At 59.0% G+C, this 14,556-nt stretch overlaps 1 protein-coding gene across 5 annotated transcripts in view; it reads left to right on the forward strand.

The window, feature by feature from the left end:
* The window catches only part of ARHGAP22 (Rho GTPase activating protein 22), a 159,083-nt gene that overhangs the window by 137,312 nt on the left and 7,215 nt on the right, over positions 1 to 14,556 (forward strand). For all 5 annotated transcript variants that reach the window (XM_070433185.1, XM_070433187.1, XM_070433188.1 and 2 more), the window contains 2 exons: positions 11,547 to 11,754; positions 14,152 to 14,284. In XM_070433185.1, the coding sequence (XP_070289286.1) occupies positions 11,547 to 11,754; positions 14,152 to 14,284 (341 nt within the window). The remainder of the gene's footprint in view (positions 1 to 11,546; positions 11,755 to 14,151; positions 14,285 to 14,556) is intronic.

Below are 14,556 nucleotides of genomic sequence, written 5' to 3' on the forward strand. Positions count from 1 at the left end.
AAACCCAGCTCAGAAGAAAGTGGTAAAAACAGACTGCTAACCCCACCCACATGCCGGGGTTCTTGTTCCAGCATCTAGAAGGGTTCAGCGATCTGGAGAAGGCTGTGCGTAGATTAAATAGGAGTCCAGAGACGAAATACAATTTTGAAAGGCATTTGGGGGTCAGAGGAGCCTAGTTTAAAGGAAAATAAGATCTAAGTTCTAAGTTCTGAGTTCTCCTCGTCTCAGGACCCCATGCTTTTTATTAACACAATTTGTCCTGAGGCGAGGCAGAGATATACACTTCAAAGGGTCAGGGTTTCTACAGAGTCCATTGTTAGAATGGGGGAATTAGCCTACGGCTGTTCAGGTGTTTGGCCAGTAGGAGGCAATAACCTGTAGATTAAGATGCCCTGAGCTGTCTAGCAGCCAAGAAATCAATTTAATGTATCCTATTCAGGTTTGGGAAAATGCCTTCAGCCATTCCCAGATGCAGCCCTGCTGTCATGCTGGAATTGGTTTCTGGCACCCACAGTTTCCAACTCACTTGGGTGTGGCCCTAGAATTTGTATTTCCAGGTACTGCTGGTCTGGGGCCCAGGTTTTGACAACTGAGGGTGGTGAGTGCTATTGAAAGAAAAAAAGTAGAGTAGTTTTGAACACAGTGGTGAGGGCAGGCTGAGAGTGACATTGAGGCAGTGTGCCAGACCGGCATCAGCTCCGGCAAAAGCAGAGAACTCTGATGTGGTCGGAGCCGGCGCCCAGGCGGGTGGGCGGGAGGGAGGGAAGCAGTGGGCTAGCTTTTTCTTGTAAATGAAATGGGAAAGGGATGCTGGGGGGCTCTGCGTTGAAGAGTGACATGATCTGCTATATAGTTCAGAAGGACCACTCTGCTGACCAGAGAGGGACAAGGGGAGCCCGGAGACATGTACCTAGTAATCCAGGGAGGAGACAGCTGCCTTCACTGTGGTGGTGGTGGTGGTGACAATGGTCAGATTCCAAATCTGTTTGGAAAGCAGGACGGCAAGGCTCTGCATGTGGTGTGAGGCAGAGGGAGCGCGAAGGTGGACTCCAAGGGTCTGGCTGAGCGCCGAGGGACAGAGTTGTCATCAGCCAAGAGGGCACACTCAGCACAGAGCAGGTTTGGGAGGTCGAACTCTTGTGAGTTTGAGGTGAGTCCTTGCCCCGGCGGAGATGCTGAGTGGGCAGCCGTGTGCAGGAGTCGGGGGCCAACGTTAGTGTCAGTAACTAGGAGCCTGGTGGCTATCCCGCCTGTAGGCTAGTGGGCACTGCCAAGCAAAGCCCAGCCTTGTAGGCAGCAGCATGGAGTGCCAGTCTGTGCTGAGGAGGGCATGAGGGGCCAGGCCGCAGGCCTGCAGCGGCCACCAGAGCCTCGTGGTCCAAGCCCAGCCGTGTGGTTCCTCCAGGCCTCTGAGGACTTTCCTCTGACCTGCCAGGAGCCGATTCTCCTGCCCTCAAGTTCCTCAGAAATGACGGGGCAGGGGGGATGAAGAGGGATAAATGCAGCTCCCTGAGGCCACGGCCGAATGCTTGGCCTGGAGACAATCCCTGCCTCAGGACAGCACAAGCCACCGCCTTATGTGCTGGAGTGACATCTCTAAATGGAAGCCCTCAGGCACAACCAGGGTCAGAGCTCAGGGTCCCTGGCCCCCGCCCAGGCTGGCAGCGGCAGAGCCTGAGATCCTAGTGGACCACCTCCCCCCTTGCTGCTTGCACCATATCCAGCTCTTACGGGGGATTCCAGAAGAGGGTCTTGTTTCCAGTTCCCCTGAATGTTCACCCTCAGGCCAGGGCCTGGCCTTTCCTGCAGCCCTTCCGACGGGGAGAGAAAGGACTGCTCTGACCTGGGCCGGGCTTTGGGTCACAGAGGCCACAGAAGGGGCACTGAGCCTGGTCCTGTGCCTGCAGCCCATTCCAGTCCACCTGAGGGTCCACCATCGGCGCAGGAGGAGATACCTGTCCACCTCCCAGGCTCATAAAGGCAAACCTGGCCTCTTCCGGGCACCGGTTGGTTCCCAATCTGTCCCTGGCACTGTCCCAGGGGCTGTGAGCTCCGTCTGGCACAGAGCCACTGCCAGGGACTGCTTACCAGGCGACCAGCGGCGGGGGAGCAGCTGCCCTGTCGGGAGAGCCTGGCGGCAGTGAGTGGTTTAGGGGGGCTGCCACAGGCTCCTGGCAGCTCAGGACGGTGACTGTTAGCTGCCTGTTACCCTCCTTGCTGGACCCTTACGTCCTCTTCCCTCCCAGCAGCTGTGATGGGGCTGTCCAGGGAGCGTGGCCGGCCTGGCCTCAGTGTGTGCTTCGTCGAGCTCAGGTCACAGTCCAGGAAAGAGCCCATCGAGGTCACCGCTAAGATGAGGGCAGTGCAGCGCGTGTGCCCACGACGCTGCGCAATCCTCTGGTGACACAGCCGCAGGGAAGTGGGGCAGAGGTAGCCGCTCGCCGGAACAGCTAGCGGTTACTCAGCACGCCCCCATGCCAGGCGCTGGCTCTGGCAGCAGTCCTGGTGCAGCCCCGCACAGGTGAGGAGACTGAGCAGCAGGAGGCTCAGGTGAGCTGCCCAGGTCACAAGGAAGTAGGCGGGAGCTGGCTTTCTAACCCGGCCTGGTGGCGCTCGGAGCCCGGGGGCTGGATGCCCGCCCTGAGGAGTAGGATGCCAGGAGCCCTCCTGGCCCTGACTCCGCCCTCAGCTTCTCCCAGCAGCCTTGGATGTCACATAGTCTGAGGGAAGAATCTCATCCTGCCATGCGATACTATTGCCAGGGGCTGTTGTATCAAAACCATATCGTAGAGGAGGCAGAGAGGCCCAGAGAGGCTCAGCAACTTGCCTGACAGCACCCTGTAGGGCTGGGTGCTGCCTCCAGGGCAGCCGCTTTGTGGATTCTCTGTTGCCAGGCAAGCTTCAGAGAGCCTGGACCTCGGAATCTGAGCTGTCTTGATGGGGAGCAATCAAGACTGACTGGCCAGAGGCAGTCCCTGCGGCCTCAGACCCAGGGCCTGTAGTAGTCACAGCTCAGAAACAAGGGCCACCCAGCCGAAGAGGCCACCTGTCACCAGGTGCTGTGTGAGAGGACAGATCCCCTGCCCAAGAGGACAATTTCATTTCTACCTCCGCACCCCCACCCCCAACAGGCCCCACGGCTACTGATGAGCCCCAAGATGGGGTGGGTGCCGTAGAGCTCCTTACAGCAATGCTTGTCCATCCCGAGCCTCCTAGAAGGGAGGCAGCTGCAGACTTCCTCATCTGGGGATTGAGATGGGGGTGGAAGGATTCCCTAGAGACCAGCAGGTCTACCTCAGTGACCACACAGGTGGGGAAACCGAGGCTGGAGTGGAGAAAGCAACTCAGCACCAGTGCCCCTGAGAGAGCCCCTCCTACCCCCAGAGCACGTGCCACTACTGAGCTGAGGACCCATCTCTTTAGTGTAGACAAGCTGCTCAGACGCAGCAGCCGTGGGCCCTGGCCATGGAAACCCGTCTTTCCTGGCAGGTTTAGGGCAGGGCAGTCGTGGGCTTGAGCTCCTGGCACCATGAACCGTCCTTGCAATCTTTATGTTTCCTGAACTCTGGGAAGGGAACCCAGAGCCTCGCCCTCACCCCGCCCCCCTCCACACACAGACCCAGGGCCCACCTACATTAGTATCAGGGCCAGGACAAGAGAGCCTCGTTGGCCCCGGGCAACAAAAAACTCAGTAATCAAGATAAATCTTCTATTGTAATTGTTTTTAAAATTCAAATTAATGCCCCAAACTCCATTGTGTTAGTTTCTCATTGCTGCTCTAACAAATTGCCACCAATGCAGCTCAAAGCAGCAAATGACTCTCACAGTCTGGAGGTCAGACTGCTCCGGAGCCTGAGGTCAGGAGGCAGCAGGGCTGCGTCCTTCTGAGGCCATGGGGGAGCCTTGTCTCTTCCACCTTCTAGGGCAGGGGTGGGGGACGTCCGGCCCGCAGGTCCTATAAGGCCGGAGAAATCATTTGGTCTGGCCCTGCCAAGGCATTAGGGGTGAGTAATTAAATGTTTGGCCAAATAGAGCAGCTGATTTTTAAGTTGATAATGTTGTGTGGCCTGGGAATGACGTTATAAATATCCAAATGGCCCTCGGCAGGAAAAGGTTCCCCACCCCTGCTCTAGAGCAGTGGTTCCCAATGTGGGGCACACACCCCACAGGGGGACAATTTGATTTTAAGGGGGGCAATTCGAGAATGAGTTGTTAACTGAATTTTTTGCATTTCTTATGGTTCTAGGGGCCTCATATACAGTACGTAAATATATATTGTGACATATTTATGCATTTCAGTTCTCTATTACATGTTTTGAAACTTTATTTGCTATTTTTCATATCACTTCATATTATTATTTTTTTTAACAATTTCTTAGTGATTTCTTCCTCAGTACTTCACCTGTCCTTTCATTCTTTTATTTTCCTCTTTCATGGATGCCACGTTTTTTGGAGGCTAATTTGGACCAAGTTAAAGGCCTTTTAGGCTTCCTCCACGAGAATAGGAGTCACTATTTGAATAATAAGAATGATATGTCGCAGGGGGCATCGGGATGTTAGAGGTGCTTAGGGGGGGCGTGGCCGAAAAAAGGTTGGGAACCACTGATCTGGAGGCTGCCCACATTCCATGGCTGTGGCCTCATCACTCCAGTCCCTGCTCCCCTCCTTCCATTGTCTCGTCTTCTACAGTTGACCCTTGAACTCCATGGGGGTTAGGGCACTGACCCCATGCAGTCAAAAGCCCGCATATAACTTTTGACTCCCCCCAAACTTAACTAATAGCCTGCTGTTGACTAGAAGCCTTACCGATAACATACTAGCAAACAGTTGACTAACACCTATTTTGTATGTATATGGTTACATCTATTACATACTGTATTCTTACAATAAAGTAAGCTAGCGAAAAGAACATGTTATTAAGAAAATCATAAGGAAGAGAAAATACATGTATAGCATTTATTGAAAAAAATCCACATATCAGTGGACTGTTGTAGTTCAAACCATGCTGCTTAAGGGCCAACTGCAGAGTCACACTTCACTCCGCCTTCCTCTGATAAAGTCCTCCACCTTTAAGTGAATCACACCTACACAGTCCCTTCTACCAGGGAAGGTATCTTAGTGCAAGTTCCAGGGATTAGGACCTGGACATTTTGGGGAGCCTTCACTCAGCCTAACACATCCATGACCAACAAACTGTGACCTTTCAATAAAGACCAGGTCTGCGGGCGGGCTAGGGTGAGGCCTCACAGGGAGCAGGGTCAGATCCTGTCTTTATTGAAAATGTTGATATTTTGTTCACGATTTTTTGCATTAATTGACATTTTTTAAAAATGTTCCAATAGAAGATTTCCCTTGATGGATGAAGGATTTGGAACTCCCTTAAATGTCACACCTGTGGGAGCGCCTCACTTGCCCCACCCAGTCCAGGCCCTGCTCACTCAGCTTTCCGATGAGCCCCCACCCGCCCAACCCAGGACGCCCTTGAACCCCTCCCTTGCAGAATTCTGCCCATGGGCCCCTGGGACCCCTCTTTCCTGCCGGGGCTGCACCGCTGGCCCCCAGCTTTGCTTCTCTCCCACCGCCCCCTCCTGGTGCAGGCCGGGGGCTGTGCACCCACCTGGGTCCTCACACTCTGGAAGCCGGGGACTGTGGGCTCTTTTCCCCGGGACAGAATCCTGCCTGGGAAGCTCAGAGACTTTGCAGGAAGATCCTTTAGGCTTGGTGATCTGTCACTACCGGTGTGAGACCTCTCTGAGCGTCAGCTGGTGATCTGCGGGGACATCAATCATTCTCAGGACTGGACTGCACAGGATGCTGTGTGAAGTCCCCAGCACTGTCCCTGGCCTCGCGCCAGCTCCGGAGCTGCAGCCCAGCTTCAGGCCTGGTCAGCACTCTGGTGGCAGGGTGACCAGACCTGGTTACCGGACCCTCCTGAGCCTCCATCGCCGCACCCGGAGCACCTGCTTCCCGGCCTGCTGGGGTCGGGAGCTCCTAAAGCCAGTCCTTGGAGGGGGTTGCTAGTATTCCTGGGGTGCATCATCACACGGGGTATGACGAAAAGGGGGAGCAGGTGTTCGGAATCCCAGATCTTGCGCGGGTTTCAGCCTCAGGCTTGGCAGCTCAGGCATTCGCAAGTCCCGGGCCCTTCCTCCTTTCCTCCCTCCCTCCGGGGTCCGGGCCGGGGCCGGCGGCGGGCAAGCCGCTACCTGCGCGCGTGCCGGGCATTCCTGCCGCCGCGCCCGGGCGCCATGGGCCTGATGCCGGCCGCGCGGGCCTCCTCCGGGTGCCGCGCCTGCCCGCGGCCGCCCTGCCGCCTGCCAGCCTGCTGCGCGCCCGCCGCCCCAGGTAGGCGGCCCGGCCCGGCCCGGGATGCGGGCGTCCGCGGGAAGCGTCGGGGCCGGGAGCGCTGCGGCACCCGGGCGGCGCGGGGAGCCTACGCGGGCGTGGCGGGCGCGGGGGGAGAGCGGGGAGCCCGCGGGACCCCGAGCCGAGCCGAGCCGCGCGGGGGAAGCAGCAGAGGCCGACGCCGAGGCTGGGCGCCTGCTCCCCGGTGGCGTCCAGGCTGCAGAGTGGAGCAGGCAGAGCGCAGGGTTTGCAAAGGACGCCCTGCCCCGCCGCCCAGACAAGGGACCCAGACCCCGCGGGACGGCGCCCGGGCTCCCGACCCCGCACCCAGGGCTTGCCCACGTTTGCTCCGGCGCCTCGGACAGGCCGCTGGGCGGGCGGGCGTGGAGCTGGCCCCCACCTCTGGGGCTCGCTCTGGGCAGGACCCCCAAGATGATGTTTGCCTCTGGGATTCTCTTTCCTGCGCTGACTTCAGCCTGTTGGTTGGCGAGGCCTGGATGGGCAGGAAGAGGCCGGGAAGGGTGTTCACAGGGAGGACGGACAGCCCCCAGGGCAGCTCTGAGCACGCCAGCACCTGGCACAGGCCTGGCACGTGGCACAGCTGTGAGAGCTGGAAGGTGGGCTTCCAGTCGGTGGGTGGATGCAGGGAGAAGGTGTGCCTTGGGGAAGGCAGAAGAGAGGAGAAGGGATCACCCAAACTTCGCAGATCGTTGGAGAGAATTTTAGAATTATTTTTCGCATTGTGTCTTTGGCAACTGTGAACTTCCGCAGCTGGAGCCAGCAGGGCTGAGGTCCCTGCTCAGGATCAGCCCCAAGAGGGAATGGGGGCTGGGGGGTGGGGTGGGGGCAGGAAGAGCCAGCCCCTCTCAGAGGAGGGCCATGCTTATCCAGCACCTGCCTTGGCGGCGGGGTGTGGTCGGCTGTCCTGTGGCTGCTCACAGCCCCTCCCCTGCCCCCCACCCCGCAGTGGCAGTGAGGAGGCTCAGAGAGCTGGAGGTCACTCAGGCCCCGTCTGAGCCAGCTGGCCTCGGCTTGTAGGCGCCCGCTCCTGATGGGGTTCGGGGAGAGGGCAGTGGGGGCCAGGCTTTGTCAGAGAGCAGCGGGCATGCCAGGAGGTTCACCCAGAGGAGAAGCAGCCTCTGCCGGGTTCTCTCCAGGGGCTGAGCCAGCGCTTTGTGAAGCGTGTGGGCTGGGACCTCGAGGAACCTGCGTGCCGGCTTGGTTTCCAGGGATCTGACAAGCCTCCTGGAACCGATTCTTGGCAGTACTACCCCTCCCAGATGTGCCAAGAGGGCTGAGGGAATCCCCTGCAGCCGCTCCAGGCCCTACCAGGCTCTGCCAAGGAGACACTGACAAGGGGAAAGGCAGGCAAGGCCTCTGGGCGCGGGAGGCCAGGCCCGTAGCCTGAGCCCAGGGCGCTGCGGGAGGAGCATCTTTGGGAAGGAAGCCTGGGCGGCTGGGCTGGAATGAGGCTTTCCCCTGGCGCTCCCAAGGCAGCTCCTGCAAGGAGGCAGGTGGCAGCCACATGGGAAGCCTGCACAAGGTCTCGTGCCAGGCGCCCGTGGCTGTGCTGGGGATGTGGGCGCAGTCCCAAGGCCTGGTGGTGCCAGGGTCAGGTCTTTAAGACGGGTATGACCATCCCCATTTTCTAGGTAGAAAAACTGAGGCCCAGTTAAGGGGGGCACTCTGCTCCTCAACTGCTTACCCAGGACCTGCACCTAGACCAGGGGTGGGCAAACTTTTTGACTCGAGGGCCACAATGGGTTCTTAAACTGGACCGGAGGGCCGGAACAAAAGCATGGATGGAGTGTTTGTGTGAACTAATATAAATTCAAAGTAAATATCATTACATAAAAGGCTACGGTCTTTTTTTTTTTTTTTAGTTTTATTCATTTCAAACGGGCCGGATCCGGCCCGCGGGCCGTAGCTTGCCCACAGCTGACCTAGACCAATGCAGAGGTAGGCTTGGAATCTTTGTCGTTATGGCCTTTGGCCTCGACCATCATCTTTTGCCTGTGTCCCCTCCGGGCCTGGCTAGCAGTTGGAGGGTCTCTGGGGGAGGCCCCTCATTTCCGAGAGCCCCTGAGCTACATGTGGGGTCAGTGCTCCTCAGGCCCATGGTCCTGGCCAGGGCAGGGCCTGCTGTTCTCGCCGCCCCTTCCAGCACCATCCCTCAGGCCCACTCGCCAGCCCTGGGTCCTCACCAGACCCTTCCCCTGTCTGCCTTTGGGCCTCTGCTCAAGTGCCACTCCCCTTCCAGCCAGGGCCTGTGGGCGTCCCCTTCCTGGCTCTCAGCCCTGTCAGGGGCAAGGAGAGTGCTCACGAGGCTTCCTGGGGCAGGTGTTGGCTGTGCCGAGGTGGGGAGAGCCTTCAGAAACCCAGGTGCCCATGCACAGTGGGGCTGGCTCAGAGGCAGCTGCCTTCTGCCTGGCCCCGGCTCTGCACCCAGAGGCTGGGGGAGGGGGTGGGGCAGGGCCTGGCCTGCCAGTCAAGTTTGAATTTTATCCTGGGGGGTGGTTGTAAGGGAGGTGGGAGGCAGCAAAGGGTTTCCAGCAGAGGAGGCCCTGGGAGGATTCCCATGTTCCGAGCCCCTTGGGCAGCTCTGAGGCTCTCTAACACCTAACAGGGCTGGGGCCGCGTGTGAGAGTAATGGAAGTGTAGAGGGAGAGAGGGACAGACAGAGGACACTTGTCTTGGGGATAGGAGACAGCAGGATGGCTGGCCAAGCAGAGGCTGGGTGTAATTACCCAAGGTTTGTGGAGCTCCGGAGAGAACTGTAGAATTGTCTTCCTGTCTCCTTCCCCTGATGGTGGCCCCCGTCAGCTCAGGGCTGAGGGAGTGGAGCTGAGTAATGTCCGTTCTTCCCTCAGTGCTCTTGACCTCTGCTCTGAGCCCAGCAGCTCCGACTTGGGAGAGGGAGGCACCTGTGAGGAACTGGGCAGAGGCGAGTGTCTTCGCGTCAGCTGTGATGGGCAGCGGGGACAGTGAGAGACAGTGGTGGTGTTGAGGGGGGCATTGGGACGGCTCACACAGGAGGGGCATCTGAACTGTCCCCAGGCTAATAAGAAATCGCAGGCTCGAGAGGAAAGAGCGAGGCTAGAGAGGCACCGGGCTCCGTGTGGGCCAGGCAGCAGGAAAGCAGGCGGCAGGACAGGACCCTCACGTGGTGGGGAGAGCCCAGGTGCAAGGGACTGGGCCTGAGCAGACAGCAGGCATGGAGGGTGCAATGCCAGGCTCGTGCCCTCTCCTCTCAGGGACGCTGTGCTCATGGCAGCTCCCCCTGTATGTCCTCTGTCCCCTTAAGGTCCTGACCCCAGTGCCCTTGGGAGACACCTGTGCCCCACAGGTCAAAGCAGAAGAGGTGAACACCCAGCAAAACCACACGAGGACGGTGTGGGCTGGGTGTGGCAGGGACCATGGAGAAGGAGCAAGTGCCCAGGCTCTCAAAGGGCACAGGTGCCACTGAACTCTACCAGTGCTGCCATTAGGGAATCGCACGCACACACAAGTCCACATGCACATACAGTCCACATGCACCTGTGTGTACACACAAGTCCACATGCGCATGCACACACAGAAGTCCACATGCACATTCATGCACAAACAAGTCCATGTGCACGCACACACAAGTCCACATGCACATACAGTCCACATGCACATGTGTGTACACACAAGTCCACATGTACATGCACATATAGAAGTCCCCGTGCACATGCATGCACATATAGTCCACGTGCACATGCATGCACACACAGCCCACATGTGCATGCATGCACACACCGTCCATGTGCACGTGCATGCACACACAAGTCCACATACACACATGCACACACAAATCCACATGCACATGTGTGCACAACAGTCCAAGTGCACATGCATGTACACACGCACACTTCTTCCCAAAGCTTTGGCGGCATTGTCAGGCACACTCCATGTGAGCACGTTTTCTCAAAGGGTATGCCGTCACCCCGCAGGTCCTGTGTGCTTTGTCTGAGGCTGGAGCAGGGTGAGAAGGAACATTTGCTGAGCCCTGCTCGAACTGATGTATCTTATAATACCCGTTGTGTGGGGCAGACAAATAGGCTCGCCGCGTCCTGCCGCTGCTGAGTGCCAGGGGAGGGGGTGAACCTCTTACCTGCTGGCTCGCCATCCCGGTCTGGAGAAGCCACCTGCTGGGCTGTATCTCTTAGTGACCAGAGAACTGCCTGGGCAGAATGGAGCTGTGACATGTGCTCGGGCACACCGCTAGACCTGCCCTCAGGGAAGGCTGGGCAATATTCCATTATAAGCACAGACCACATCTTGTTTATCCCTCATCTGCTGGCAGACACTCGGGTTGCTCCCACTCTTGGCCATTGTGAATGCTGCTACTATGAACATGGTATAATGATATATGTGCAAGTTCACTTCCAGTTATGTTGAATAGGGACCTAGAAGTGGAATTGCTGGCTCAGGTGGTAATTCGGTTTTAAACTTTTTGAGGAACCTCCAAAATGTTTTGCAGAGAAGCTGCACCATTTTACATTCTCACCAACAGTGCACGAGGGCTCCAGTTTCTCTGCATCCTTGCCAACATTTGTAATTTCCTGTTTTTTAAATAGGAGCCCTCGTGGTGGGTGTGAGGCGGCACCTCATTGTGGTTCTGATTGTGTTTCCTTGGTGGCCGTGATGTTGAGTCATGGTTTTGTTTTCACATGAATGCGCTGTGTGTCTTGTCGCGTGAGCTCTGCCCATCTGTGCGCATTGCTCCCTAGTGTCAGGGCAGTGTGAGCGGACTGCGAAGTCTCTGCTCATTCTACTGCTGATGGCCATTGGAGGGATTGCAAGGAGTGCTGTTAAGAACATTCTAGAGCAGGACTTTTGGTGAACATAGCCTTGTTTTTTAAATGTAAGCCACTCCTCTTTGGACGTTAGTGTTGCATAAGTAAAACAATCAATAAAGCGCATGATGCATCTTCCCTGAGGGCCCTTCAGAGCTTCCTCGGCCTGCTAGGAGCCCCACAGGACAGGGCAGGCCACCTGTCCACCGTGCCCTCCTGCTCCCTCTCCCGGTGGCCCCGATGCGCCCTCAGCTTCTAACCTGCTCCCTCAGAGCAGCCGCCTTTGGCCCGGACTGCGCCCTGCCTTCCGCTGTCCCGAGAGCCCGCTCTCACCACTAAGCTGGGCAGCTGAGCGTGTGACCGGGTCCTCCCTGTGCCCAGGGATCTTCGGGCAGCGCCTGGAGGACACAGTGCACCACGAGCGGAAGTATGGCCCGCGCCTGGCGCCCCTGCTGGTGGAGCAGTGCGTGGACTTCATCCGGGCACGTGGGCTCAGTGAGGAGGGGCTCTTCCGCCTGCCGGGCCAGGCCAACCTGGTGCGGGACCTGCAGGACGCCTTTGACTGTGGGGAGAAGCCGCTGTTTGACAGGTGAGCTCCTGGGGGCGGTACGAAGATGGGGCCCCTCCCCTTCCCCCGTGGCAGGGTGGGCTGGTGCCAGGAAGCCTGGCAGCAGGCTGGTGGGCAGAATGGTTCCGCGCGGGGGTGCATGTGCGCTCGGCCAGCCCCCCAGCGGGCAGAGCACAGCCCCCAACCCCGCAGCAGCCCTCGGCTCCTCTCAGGGGCGGTCCTGCCACAGACCAGGCCGCTCACATCCACCGGGCTCTTCCCTTTGCCCCTCAACGTGACCCAGGCCAAAAGGGAAGGCCTCCCTGCATCGGGACTGAGGCCCCGGGGGTGGTCTGTCCCTGGCTGCTTCCTCCCGTGACCCGCAGAGCTCCTCCAGCGCCAACACGGAGCAGTCGCTGTAGCCCCCCCATCCTGTCAGGTTCCTGGATGGGGAGCGAGCCTGCCCCTGTCCTGGCCAGCGCCCATCCTACCCCATCGCTGGGGCTCACAGGGCCCAGGGTTCACCTCTGGGTGGAGTCAGCCTCACTCAGAGCCAGTGGCTGAGAACAGGGGCCGATGGGGCTGTGTGGCATCTCCTCTCTGAAAGGAACCGACCCATCGGGACAGTTGTCCATGGGGAGTTCCTCCTGCCCTTTCTCCGTGGATCTGCCTTTACAATGCGGCCCCCTCGGCCCCAGAATAGGTTCATGGGTTTTTGCTGGCAACCGGGGCCTCCCTGGCCTCCTTCTGGGGCAGAACACCCCACCCTCCAGCTTCTGCCCAGACCCGTCACCGAGCCAGGAGGGTCTGTCAGCTCCTTTCTGCAGATGTGGAGCCGGAGCCTGGCCACCGGTCCCCAGAGGGGTCTGCCCAGGAGGCACAGGGTCCTCTCACCAGGAGCCTCATCTTTATTTTGTTAATCCATTTTCCCATTGGTTTTTAGAGAGAGTGCAAGTGAGGGGGCGAAGCAGAGAGAAACAGCGATGTGAGAGAGACACACTGATTGGTTGCCTCCTGCACATGCCCCAACTGGGGCCAGGGATCAAGCCTGCAACCAGGGTATGTGCCCTTGACCGGAATCGAACCCACAACCCAACACTGTATCATTGAGCCAAACCGGCTAGGGCTGGAGCTGCATCCGGATACTCTGAACTTGTGGTCCATTCTGAACCTCTGCCTGCCAGGACTCTTCCATCCTGTGTCTGTGTGGTCCAGGGCATGGGTGGAGATGTCTGTAAATACTGCCCCTTCTGTGATTCCTGGAGACTCACCCTGGACCTTGGGCTCTTGCTGCTTTTCCTTCTAGAACTGCATCTGCACCCACAGCCGCCATTCTTCCCCCTTCCCACCCCCCGTGGGTGCTCTGGCCCTGCATCTGTACCCACCCTCTGTGTAGGTCCCAAGGCTCCTCTCCTCATTCACTCCCCAACAGAGGGGTCCAGCAGCGACTCCCCTCACCGCCTGCTGGGCCAGGTTTTCCAGAGAGGCTCGCTCCCTAGGCACAAACCACACTCATTGTCTGCATGACCAGGAACGTCCGTCCCAGGTCCTGGGCTCCCTGTTCCATAAAGAGCCCAGAAGCCTGGAAGCTCCTCACCAGAGCTGGCTCCTACCTAGCCCTTCCCCAACCCTGGGCCTGGGCCTGGGGCAGCTCTCCCAGGCCTGCCCCCCTGCTGCCCAGTCTGCTTCGAGCCACACCTTCGGGCTCCCCTAACTCTCGCCTTAGCCCTTTCTTACTTCACTCCAGTTTCTTCACTCACCCACTGAGTGAGCGCCCTGCAGGCATAGGGTGTGGCCACGAACTAGCCGGACAAGGTCCCGCCCTCCAGGGGCCAGCACAGATGGCTAACAAGTAAACGCAGCAAACACTTTGCTTGCCAAGACTAGGCCAGGACCGGATCCCAGAGCCCAGGCCGCTGCCCTCCACGGGGCCCCCTCAGCCTGGGCAGCTCTGAGCTGGAAGACTGAGGACTGGGAGCGGACTCGTGGGGTGCTGGGGCGCTGGGGCCCTGGGGCGCTGGGGTGCTGGAGATAGGGTGAGGAGCACAGAAGCCCAGGCGTCCATTGTGTGAGTGGAACCCAGAGGTCAGGGGCAAGGGTCTGACCTCTGACCTGCATGCCCTGGTGGCCAGTGCCCTGGGCCTGCACTCTTTGACATGGCCCTCCCCCTCCATCGATGTTTCCCTCTGTCTCTCCCCGTCCCTTCCACTCTCTCTGATGGAGGGCAAGTGGGGGATGGGCACTCTCAGGCTTGGGCAAGGACAGCGTGTCCCTGGCTCCTTGCCCCCCCCCGCCCCCACCCCCCCCCCCCCGCCGTCTCTTTCGTGCACATGCGCACACACGTGCCAGGCGTGGGAGCAGAGGCTGCTTCTGGGGGCCTGTGCTGGCCACTCCTGCAGTCCCCTGGCCCCATGCCTCTCGCGTGTCCCCCTCTGGCAGCACAACAGATGTGCACACGGTGGCCTCCCTGCTGAAGCTCTACCTGCGGGAGCTGCCCGAGCCCGTGGTCCCTTTCGCCAGGTACGAGGACTTCCTCAGCTGCGCCCAGCTGCTCACCAAGGACGAGGGGGAGGTTAGTGGCTCCCGAGGACTCGCCCTGGGAGGTGGGCCTGCGGGGGAGGGGTGTGTGTGTGGAGTCAGGACACAGAACTCTGACCTTCATCATTTTGTGGCACAGAGATGCCGCCTGCAGTTCGCTCTGTGTCGGGTGGGGTGGGGTGGGGGGCGGGGGAGGGCAGGAGAACCCTCTGGGGGAGGCAGACTCCTCTGTCCTGTGTGGGGCGCAGTCTGCAGGATCCTGCTGGGGGGGGGCTGGAGCATCCCCTCTGGGAGGCCCCCCCTGTG

Source organism: Myotis yumanensis, unplaced genomic scaffold (genome assembly GCF_028538775.1).
Source record: "Myotis yumanensis isolate MYYU_CA2020_CCGP unplaced genomic scaffold, mMyoYum1.0.hap1 SCAF_13, whole genome shotgun sequence".
Classification (NCBI taxonomy): Eukaryota; Metazoa; Chordata; class Mammalia; order Chiroptera; family Vespertilionidae; genus Myotis; species Myotis yumanensis.